Raw genomic sequence first — 12,148 nt, 5'->3', positions numbered from 1 at the left:
CAGTCACTGCTTTGACTTCAGACTGTACCACCTTTGCTTTCATCTCAACCTGCTCTGCCACAGCCTGGGCTTGTTCAATGCTCAGCTGGGGAGTAAAAAAAAAAAAAGAGACAACACACTTAGGACTCGACCAAACCAATTAGAAATGCATCAGAAGATCACTGCCTATATTTCACAATGCCTTCAAGTGAAGGCATGAAGTCACAACTCTTGCTTTTTTCACCAAGCCTTCAGTCATTTCATACATCAGGGCTGAAAATTTGACTGTTTCTTAAATACATCTATTACATGGAACATATGGCTTCACTGTACCATCCAACACCACAGGATTAAATTCCCTGTGCAATTCCAGCAAGTAGCTAGTATGAACTCAAACAAGAGATTCACACTCTCGTTTTCCAACATATAGAGAAGCTAAAGTTTGTCTTGTCCTTCAAAATGGTTCAGACTGTTGTGTGATGCTTCTGTATGCATCTGAGCTGCACAGCAATACTCCCAGCAGAATAGGAAGTTTTAAAAGAAAAAACAAAGATTAGATAGTTATAATTAAAAAGCATTCATCTAGTTATTCACACAGTGTATAGAGACCAAATTCCAATATAACCCTGCAATGCTAGTATTCTTTAAACATCCTGTAGTAGTATTCTGCAAATACAAAGAATGCATCTGGAAGGAATATGTAAAACATCTAAACCTCTTTTCTCCCCTCAAAAAACTTTTAAAAATCCTTCCCAAACTGCTTAGTTACACAAAATATTACAGAAAAAGGCACAAAACCAAACAAGATGAAGATCAGGCAAATCTGATCACAGTTCTCAACTGAAAAGGTTCAACCATAGATACCTGAATCTTTTTAACACCTTTGTCATATACAGTGAACCAGCATCAACATGCAGATGAGTTTGTGAACCTCTAAGAGGTTCAAAATCATGGTATGTGAAAGTATTTAGCCTAGAAAAGAGAAGGGTCAGGAGAGAAACTTAGCAATGCAAATAAATACCTGAATGGCAAGCACCCTGAGAGCAGAGCCAGGCACTTTGCAGTGGTGTCCCTGACAGAGCAGAGGCAATAGGCACCAACACAGGAGGCTGCCTCTGTATATCAGGAAAACACTTTTCACTAAGAATGGCTGAGCACTGGCACAGAGTCCACAGAGGTTGTGGAGTCTCCAACTTTGAGGATATTAAAAAGATGCCCAGACATGGTCCTGGGCATCTGGCTCTAAATGGCCCTGCTTAAGCTTGGGGGTTGAACAAGATGTCCAGAGGTACCCTTCCAATCTCAGCCATCCTGTGATTCTGTGACTGTCCCATCAAGCATTTTTTTCTTTTTTTCATAAACTTTGCAATCAATTATTTCTAGAATGTTAATACTAAGCAACATACTCAAGCCATCTAACCTGCTACCAACACACTACACATCACTGCACCAGCTTGACAAGCAAAAATTTAAGTTGTTGACAGCTAAGAATGTAACTGAAACTGACTTTAATTTTCCACATTACATACTAAAAACTATGGAAATAGCCATGGGTTTTTGTTTTTAAATACTCATTTAAATTTTAAATTTATTTTTTTAAAAATTATTTAAGGCTTTACTGTAAATTCAGAGCCTTATGAAAAATACTTTCAGTTTAATTCTGTGTATGAGAATGTACCAACCTAAGAATGAAGTGATGCAACAATCTTCAAATTACTCAATGTGATCCAGCTTTGCCTAGAAAGTCAAGCTGGGCTTTTTTGTTATCTTTTATGGAATTATTTGCTAGTATTTTTCAAGTCTGAGCTAGCAAGTTCAATGGCATCCAGTTTATGCCAACAATGACAATGCTAAAACAAAGCCAGAAGCATACTGTTAATTGGACATATCATTCCAGGCAGTTACTTTAAGACATCTAGTTTGAGTTAGATTTATTCTTCCAGTCACATAGGAGTAGAGACCTGAAAGGAAGATTAACTTGATCAGGTTCTTAAGTCTCCAGAGACAAGATGAAGACAACCTTGAGAAAGTAAGACACGGCAGTATTTCTGATCTTGCATCTCAAGAAGTCTCTTGCAAACAGGAAGAGAAAAATTAAGAGTGCTACTTGACAGCCCCTCTGCAGGACAGGCCTCAGCAATAGGAGCATGCCTTCCAGCTGTTCCTCCTCTTCATGTAACTCCCAGGACCTGGATTCTTGTGAAGTACAGCAAAACACCCTCCCTCTCTTGCAATGAGAAATAGGAACGTCCTTGGAAATGCTAGGGCAACCATGCTATCCACTCATATTCCAATTCTAGCAAGTATGCCTGTGAGAGCAAGACAATCTTGGTTACTTGTTTGAGCTTTTTTTTGTACAGTATTCACTGAGACCATGATCAATGTGTATTCTTTTCTCACACCTTATGGCTAAGAGACATCTCAAATTCACTCACAGTTCTCCAGTAAAACCACAATCTGCCTTTCAAGAACTCCACCATAGTAGGAGAGGTATAAATTCCTTGTGGATGCTGTGACCTTTCATCTGCAGGAGCCAGTTACAGTAGGGCAAACTATTACACTCAACAGCACAGTGGCCAACGAGTCATGTCATAATCTAGATTTTCACTTGTCTGAGTCCAAACAGCTCAGATTAGTGAAGGACACCCAAAACACTAAGGCTCCTATTCTGCAGGATATTGACAAAGTTTTACTAAAATTCACACGATCTTGCACACTGCCAGAACAGGCTAGAACAGCCTAAAAAGGCTGACCAGCATCAAATACACAGCACCAGGCAGCTAGCATGGCAGGGGGGAACACCAGTAGGCCAGTTATTTATCTGAAGCAAAAGCCAAAAGCTTTCAGTACAACTTCTGAGCGCCTTCTTTTACATGGAAATCCCTTGTTCTCTTTGATTACTCTACGATATCACAGCTCTGCCATGATAACTCTCTCCAGCTGTTCTGCAGGCATTTCCTGTGCAGAACTTGTCTCAGAGAGGTCAGCTTTTTAGGAAACATACTGAGCACAGCATTTCTTGCTCTGGTCAGACACCACACAATCTTTTGAATGACAAATCCTTTTAAAGAAAAGCAGCTTTTATGATGCACTCTCCTCATGGCATGCCATACTTATTCCAGTGCTAGGGACTGAGATGGTCAGCCAGCTCACATGCTTTGGAAACAGAAGAAAATGCTTGTGTTTCTAGCAAAGAAGCATGTTGGATCACTGAACTTCAACAAGAGCACAGCTATTTTACTTCAATTATTTTTGCTGGTCAATATAGTATGCTACCTATTTGTAGCTGTGCCTATTCACTTGAGACCTCCCAGTGAACGAAAGATGGCCAGTAACATTCCCCATTCTATTGGAGGTGTCACCAGTGCCTTGTGTGGAAAAAATAAACCCAAGGACTTTGCAATCTATCTTGTAAACTTTAGGGCTGAAACTGGTACTTCCAATTCCTCTAGAGTAATACTTACAGTGTTTGTGCAGGTACTATGTTCCAGAGGGCCAGAACAAAAGGAAACCCATGAAGGAAACCAATGCAGTAGCTATTGCTACCAGCACGTTTCAGAATTTCATGCTCTTCTCTAGAAATCCACCCAAATAGCAACAAACACTCAAAATACACATTTTAGCAGAAGAGGACAACAGCGTGCAGTATCACATGCACTTCAAACATTTCAAATAATTTAGTTATTAAATGTACAGGCCCAAATTTTTATTCTCCAGATATTTTCTACAAACAGAAATGGCTGCTTTAACACCTTAGGGTAGGTAACACCTCCTACAATTCATACAGCATTTTACATCTCACAGCTTTGCATTGACACATTTCTATGTAAAGTGCCACAGTACCCAACTATAACATGCTAAACCATACATGCCCTTCCAGGACAAGGCAGCAGACCCAGGCATGCCTGGCCAGTTCCTACATGCTCCAGCCAGTTTTGAGCAAAAGGCGAAGAGCAAAGTTTATTGGATCCCAAGTGTCCTTTGCAATCTCCCCCTTTAGGTGGGCACCTCACCTCTGTGAGCTCTTTTAACCACTTAGGAGGGGGAAAAATACTAATGAGCTTGCTACACTGGCTCTGACATGGCAACTGATTCTACAACACAAAGCTATGACAAAAAACAATGCAAAAGGGTCAGAAGTAGCCAAGTAATACCACAGAACTTAGCTGCACTTCTGGGTATCTGGGCTGACTGACTACAGGGGTGGCTCAAATCAAGATTTGCCATTTTGTGGACTGGTAGCTTTCAGTCATTTTTAACACTTCCCATCTTCTGTCGGACATTAGGAGCTGCAGCCTCAACAAACACAAAGCCTTCTACATCTTTACTTAAAGTATTCCTATGGGATACTTAAAATGTAGTGTTCCAGAAATACCACAAGAGATTTTTCACTTGTGTTGCTTTTTTAAATGAAAAATTATGAAGCATATAACACTCCAGGAAAAAAAAAAATAAATCACAAAGTACATGCTCTGACAGAAACAAGAAATTCAGAGCTAATTTCAGTCTAAATTTTTCAGTGAAGGTGCAAACCTCTGGACAGAAAGTTTGAAGCTGAAAGCAAACCGTTTTCTTCTTCAGAGGAATCCTCTAGCATCAAGAACTGGTTATAAAGTCACTAATGTAATATTGGTTCAGGCACAGCACAAATCACAGTAGTTGGACCAATTTAAAGGTTTCAGCTTCGGAAGTGTAAAGCACTAGAAGCCAGAAACCAAACAACTATCACTTTGGCTTGTAATGAAAGAACAGACTTTGTCTAAAAGTTTTAGGCAGAACAGTAGTAGTCTGGACTCTTGACACATGTCAAAGCCATCTTCCCTGATAACCATCTGTTCATATATAACACTAAGGAACTCAGAAAAACAACACAATAACTAGAAGCACAAAGACATTTGGCTTCTATCGATTTACATCCTCGATTTAGAGCAGCACAATTGACTCCATTTTGTTTACAAAGCTTCATTTCAGATTCTTAAACCTGCAAGTCTGACTTCAAAGCCACGCACAAGGGTGCCTGAGCTAACTCGATGTGACAACCTCAGAAGGATCCCTCTCAGCACAGCAGTGCCATCCTTCTCAGGTATCGACCTCCCGGCAGCACAGATCCATATGGCAACCCACAGGGAAGCTTCCACTGAAGGGCAGAGCTCAAGGCAACAGATCAGCTTCCTCCTCTGAGCTGAGTTCCTTATGGCACCTCCTTCCCCCTTTCCCTAGAGTAAAAGTGTTAATCTGCTTCATACCACCTCCTCCATAAGTTGGGAGAGAAGAGGCATTCATTGCCTTAATGGCTGACCTGCCAACTCCTAAACTTTTCATGCTGATAAAGAGAGGGGGTCACTCTGTTACCAGTCTCACTGCATTAAGTTAAATGTTGAAGCCTGCGCTGTCAAACATCCCTGCAAAAACAACTACAGGTTCAGCTAGGTAAGAATCTGTTTTCCAAAGCCACCACTTTTTAGACAACTGACACAAACAGATCAAGTTGTATTTTACCAAGTTCACCTGGAAATTGACTCTAAATGGGAATAAGCACTCAAGGCTTTACTGTTACGCAAGTGCATTAGATTACACGCACACATACATACATATATACAGTTACACATGTATAGATGTATTTTAAGAACATGACATTTTGAAGAAGTCATTTATCTTTCACCATAACAGATTTACGTCCAGGTTGTAGCCCAGTCCTTGGAAAAAATTCTGAAAGAAGACAGCTAAGTGTGCACTTTCGTGAGGTAAAACAAGGCAGCAGGACAAGCTCCCCCATACAGAACAGCAGCAGGCCCACCTCTCCCCACCCCATTAATCCAACGTCAGCTTTGACTTTCCTATCATCCTGTGAATCAGTTTGAATCTCCAAATAGGGCAGAAAAGTATCCCAGCAAGCAGGATAGCTTTCCACTGAGACAAGAAATGGGTCCTACGAGCAACAGCACTGGGTGTTTCCACTCCATTTCCTGGCACAATCAACAGTCCTTGTAGCACCACAGTGACCCAGCCAAAAAGTAATCCTATAGAAAGGTTACCCTTCCAGCTGGATCAGCTCATCACTCAGACATACATTCACAAGTTCTTGTGTTAGGAACAGGCTTAGAAATCCATGATCCAGGCCCAGACTAGCACAGGACAGGGAAATAGGAAAAGCTTTCCATTGCTGCAGAACCTCGGAAAAACAAGCCTCCCGCTGCTAGGCTTGCTGTTTCTTACAGAGGACTGCAACTTCTTTGAAAAGTGAGGTTTGGACTTCTCATGAGTGACAGACTAGATCAGGCTTCCGTGGATCAAGAGACTGAAATGTATCCCAATTCACAGCACTTTTTTTTAGGGTCTGAAAAACAATATTTTCTCCAAAGCTGCAGGAAGAGCTTAAATAAACATTTCTTCTTAAAAGCCTTCAACTTTGGTTAACCAGATACTCTCCAGCCAGTTGACTCAATGCTTGATTTCCTCTCTCTCCTGCAATGACCTTCAAATTCCACCTCTTCCCCTTTACTCTCAACTACCCCTCCTCAACAGGTCATGTCAGAGCGCTATTATTTTCAGAGCCTATTAAGAGTTACCAGTAGAGCAGTATGAACCAGTCCTACTGAGGTGTGTTACTACACCATATTATTTTTCAAGCCTTAGAGCTCCAGTATATGTTAATGATGATTTGTTTTAAATTCATGCTGACATGCTGCCTTCTCCCTAGGATAAATATCTACCTATGCAGCCCTATTGTTCAAGAGCAACAAAAGCTCTGCTCCATGAAAGCTCTCTCATGCAGCAGGCTCAACCTTTGAGTCAGGTTTGAGCAAAGATGAAGCCAATTTTCTTTTTACTGCTTTTTTTTTTTCTTCAGTGAAGTAGCAGCGAGTGTTCCAGCCAGTGGACTTACAATGCTAAAATGTTTATAGTTACTGCTGAGACACCAAGGACATTTTGCTCTGTTTGTTGGATTTCCTGCTTCAGACACTGAAGAAGCAGAAGAATCTTATCTGCAACCCTCCCATAGGAAAGGGTGGATTAGACAGCAAAGTTTGCCAGAGATATTCCATACCTATATTTACATGGCTCTTGGTATAAGTTCAGGGATCTCAGAAGTCAACTCCTTTCTTATTTTCCTTCTCTTCCTTCTGTTCATGGCCATCCAGGGAGGACTCTATCCAACCGTTCCAAGGCCTGTGCATTCCTGACCCTCGTAACTCTCCCCTCAGCTCCTGTCTGCTCTGCTGCTCTCTCCTGCAGTGCTCCAGGATATTTCATAAATGCTCACAGCTCAGGAGATGTTGTGGGAGTTGCTCGGGGTAGGAGGAGATGATAGGGGTTTGCACATTCCTGCACATATTTGCATATATTTGTACGTTTTAAAAATCATTAGTATTTAATTAAAGCTGTCTAGTTTAGTTTTCAATCTGGAATGCCTCTCTCATTTTCTCTCTCCTTTTCTTACTTAAGTGGGAAGGAGAAGGGATCGAGAGCATTGTTGTCACTTGTTTTAATTGTCAATTTTGAGTTAAACCTTGACGGCACCTCTGCATCACACACTCTTCCAGTTGTTGCTGTGGCTCAGGTAGCAGTCACCTTCAGTTAGTCTTCCCACTCCTGCATGTGCACACACACATTGCCACCTCCTGAACTTCACTCATCTGCTCCTTCTGCCATTCTTTTTGTACGGCAGCCCAGATTAAAAAGCCCACTAAAGTAATAAAACAACTCAGTTATTGAAAGGCATGGTTCATTTTACAGAATCCCTACACAAGCTGACCAGCTAGCCAAGATAGCCTCTTAACCGGAATGGGCTGTAGCTAGACCAGGGCACAAGTGCACAAGTTCAGTTGAGCTGCCTGTTCACATGTGCACAGCCAGTACCACCTACCCTTCCCCATACCATCATAAAGTAGTCAGCTCACTACAACAGCAGGAGCCTTAAACATATAAGCTAGAAGAAAACGGGGTGGAATGAGCCAAGCAAACCCAACAGGAAGCAAGCAGGCACAAAAGCATTTATGTAAAAGTAGCAGAGTGGTACACAGTGATACTCTGCTAGTTCCTACTCCAAGAGACAATCCCTTCTTAGATTATTTATCCACACCAGTTAGATGATTAAGAGATCTGGATGTCAAAAGCAGTAATTTAATTACTAACAGACAGGCCCTTGTCTAGGACAGCCCAGAAAAACTCAGAACACTGCACCAGTGATGTTCTTCAAACTACTGTAATCCTTCCTTCTTGCTCGTTTTGGAGACATGCAAAATGTTTCATTATGGATACTTCTGAAGAGCCTTATGACCCAATTTTAAACAAATCTTGGAAGAAGCTACAGTTTGCAGGAAGCTGTCTTAAGAGTTTAGGAACAGCCATCCAGCTGAAAAAAACAACAAACTGTTTGCTGTTCTGTTGTTACAACAGTTTAGTGTTTATACCACTGTACTATTTATTCTTTCATCCCACAGGTGGAAGGACTTTGAGACAAGTTAGCTGCTCTTGTCCCACTGAACATTAGCTTCAAAAGAACCAGTCCAAGACACACGAGCCCTACATCTAAGTAAGCTGCCCAGAGTACACAGTAATTCTGTAAGCACTGCAGCAAAGTAAGCCAAAAGAGACTGAAGGAGTGTTCACTGTCAACAGCAATGGAAGAGATGTAATAGATTTAATTTAATAAGATTTAAGAAACCCACTCAAATCCTCATCTATTAGAAACAAGCAGTGATGGGTGGACAACAGGTTTGGGGGATTTTTTTGTGTTTGTGTTGTTTTTTTAAAATTTATTCTTGTTTGCAATATGCACACGCTAAGAAAGCACATCCAATTCAGAAAGTAAATTTAACTCCCTATACATGCCATTCTACCAACATTTGCTCAAAAAAAAATTTGCCATTCTACCAACATTTGCTCAAAAAAAAAAAAGATTTAAATCACACAGAAATGTTGAATATCAGAACACCCAGCTCAAATGTAGAGCATTTTAGACTAACAAAACTAGAAGACAGTAGTGTGGGGTGTAGCTTCCCACTACGCTTTCCCCATCCAAAGTCTCTTAATCCAGACGAAAGTACTGCTAATATAATACTTACTACTAGGTGACATCCAGCAAAAGCAGCTATCTACGTGTCCTTGTAGGTTAACTCCCTATGTAAATTATTTCTGCATTTTGAAGCACTGTACTACCTTCCTTCCACTCCCTGCTCAGTGTTTATATTTGCATTACAAAACATAGCTGAGGAAGGATGCAGTAGTAGGCAGTTACAGAATATCTCTGTGTATGCAGAGGAATCCTGGTATGGAGATAGCTCCAGATTCTCTGCACAGGCTGGTCAGAAGTTTCACACTAATCCAACAGCTGATTAGTCTTTTATATTTGGTGGCAACACTAAAGACATAACTAGAATCATAGGTAGTTACAGAGCTAGATACTGTACCAGCATGAAAGACAGCTGAAAGTAAGTCTCAGTTGTAAGAACAAAGCCAAGACATAAGATCAGAACTTCCTTCAAAATGCTTCATGCTCAAGTGTGTTTGTAAAGAGCTTCATATATATTGCAATTTACATGCCAGGATTATGCTGCAAGAATGCAAAATTCACCTAACAGCACTTTGTTTTCAGCTCCACAGCCACTTCTGTCAGTGATCTGAGAACAGAAGGGGTGAGAAGACTGACAGCAGAAGCAGAGAGGTTTGTGCCTTGACACCTTGCCCTGTAACAGACAAGCTGTGTGGGGGAAGGAGGGGGAAATAAAGTACTCAAGTTGGGAGTATCTTACTTGAATAGCCTGTCGTCCCTGCTGAGCATCTGCCAGGAGCTGAATGGTGAGAGTCCTGGAGTCCTGGAGGGCATCTTGGAGGTAGATAAAGCTGTGACCCACATGTCGTCCCATGGTACATTCCCGACATATGGGGACAGAACAGGTATCACAGTAGAAATGCAGTACCTAGAAGGAAAATAAAAATCTGTATCACTACCCAGTGAAGAATTAATGTGAAAACAGTTCCAGGGTGGAAAAAATAAAATTCAAACAGCTCAACTACAAAGGCAGTAGTTAGAAGCAGTGGCAATAGACAAAGACTTCACAATAGTTTCTCCACAGAGGAAGAGCTATCCCTCCCAGTAAGCTCCAAATCGTACTCTTAACAGTGAGATGGAAGCGTCAGTGTTTTCTTTGCAATACAATACTAGGAAGAGTGTCCACATCAGCTCCCCACAAGAGCGGAAGCCATCTGCCAACATTTGCAGACTGGAGATGTCATCTGTGGCAAGCTTCAGGTGAACACTTTTCCTACATATACAAACACCACATTCTGTTAGGTGGGTCATTTAATAACCACTGCACTGGAGAACTGCAGCATCACCACACCCACCTTCCAGCACGCATGTCAAGAACCACCCACTATTTCTTCTTCTTCAGAAGATGCAAATACCTCATGGCTAAGGGAAGTGAAAACACTAGGCAAGACTCCCTCTTAGCACTCCCAACAGCAAAGCAAAACACCTTTGCTGTGACATGTTTCTATGCTAGTGATACTAGCTGATACTGATGCTTCAGTTGGAGCAGTACAAAACTGGAACATCAGTGTGCCTATCAGAGCACTGCAACGCTGCAGTGAACTGTGGGCAGCCACTAACACCTCATTCTACTCACAAGGCAATTAAAAAGTTGTATTCAAATAACAATTCAAGTCTTGGACAAGACACCAGCCTAGGAATCGGGATCCGTTCATCAGTTCCCATTTCACCCAGCAGAGGGAAGCAGCACACAGAAATAGCATCTTCCATAGAAGCCCGTTTTCTTAGAGGCAGGCAGAAATCAGCTGTTTTGTTTTCAAAGATGCAAGTGAAGGAGTAGACTAACCAAAAAAAAAGTTCTGTATTCAAGGTCTTGCTCTAGATCCACTATTTTTGTTAAGAGTGTAATGTTAGAAAATTCTCGGTGACTACAGAAGAGTCAAAAATCCACTACACAATAACAGCAAACAGGGTTCCATACTACAAGCAAATTTCCCATCACCAGCTATTTGAAATTTACCTCAGAAATGAGCAAGAGCAGAAAAAAGAACAGATGAGTGTTTGATATGCCCATCTTCTCACAGCTGTCACCCAGCCACTCCCAATTCCAGCTAACAGTCTGTGATATGGTTCATAACATCCCCCTTTCCCTTCTTCCTCTAAAGAAAGGGGGAGGACAGGACAGGTGATTCCCTCAGATTGCCTGTGCTGAAGTGACATTTTAAGCTCCTATAAGCGCAACAGCTGAAGTTTTACATGGATTAATTTCTCAAAGGGGTATGTGTGCTTGTGCACACATGTCAGATTTTACTAAAAACTCAGTGTTTGGTTTTGGTGTGGGTTTTGTTAGGGTTTTTTTTAAGTTGATTTTTGCTGTAGGGAAACTGGAACAGACTTATGTTTTGCTTCTGATCAAATACCAAACACTGAAGCAGCCTCTCTGATCCTCCAACTTTTGTATAGATGTAAAAAGCTGCCTTGGCTCTGAAACACGTCAAACGTATCATCTTCCTCAACTAGAGGATTCCTTGTCTTTATGCTGTGGTTGTCTAAATCTGTATACAGTGTTCACTTGCTCTTGCAGTTCTGTAATTCTGCTGTTGAAATTACAGGGAATGCTTATTACATGTTGCTGAATGACTCCACTTAAACAACTGAGAAGTTGAGAGAGAAAGAAAACCAAGACAGGGTATCAAGTTAAGTCATATGAATCTGATATACTTTAAAAACATACAGCAGGGATTTGGGGCCTCAATCAAAAGGAGCAGCTGAAAGGAAAATGGTGACCATATGAACACAAGTCCAGAAGCAAGTTAAATCTGTTATTAGTCCTCCAAAATAGTGAGCACCAGAAGCAAAAGCTTGGTAAAATGCCACATATTAATCCCGTTATGCAGGCAATCCTGCTGCAAGGTTAATCCAGCAGCAGAGAGTATTCCAGCCATTCAAACCAAAGAAACTAAATTTAAGCTGTTCAGTTGCTTTCAGCCACTCACCAAAATGTGGTGGAAAACATCACTCCGGAATTTAGAAGTAGAGACAAGAGGCATAATCTCACTTCAGAAATATGCATAGGATATGGCAGGAGATGTCTTCTGGGTAAATGTGACAAAGCCATTGATAAAACCTTTTGTTGCTTAGTAAACAAAATGGTGAAAGCAACCTAGGTTTAAG

General features: G+C 41.2%; 1 protein-coding gene across 1 annotated transcript in view; it reads right to left on the bottom strand.

Moving 5' to 3' along the window:
* TRIM71 (tripartite motif containing 71, E3 ubiquitin protein ligase) overlaps positions 1-9,896 on the bottom strand; it is a 14,286-nt gene extending 4,390 nt beyond the window's left edge. The window contains exons 1-2 of the mRNA XM_010007613.1: positions 9,735-9,896; positions 8-85 (exon numbers count right to left, since the gene is read on the bottom strand). Of these exons, the coding sequence (XP_010005915.1) occupies positions 8-85; positions 9,735-9,848 (192 nt within the window). The 5' untranslated portion in view covers positions 9,849-9,896. The remainder of the gene's footprint in view (positions 1-7; positions 86-9,734) is intronic.
* Positions 9,897-12,148: the final 2,252 nt, after the last annotated feature.

Source organism: Chaetura pelagica, unplaced genomic scaffold, assembly GCF_000747805.2.
Source record: "Chaetura pelagica isolate M959 unplaced genomic scaffold, ChaPel_1.0 scaffold10, whole genome shotgun sequence".
Classification (NCBI taxonomy): domain Eukaryota; kingdom Metazoa; phylum Chordata; class Aves; order Apodiformes; family Apodidae; genus Chaetura; species Chaetura pelagica.
Note: the sequence above shows the minus strand (reverse complement) of the source record. Positions and strands in the feature narration are given on the sequence as shown.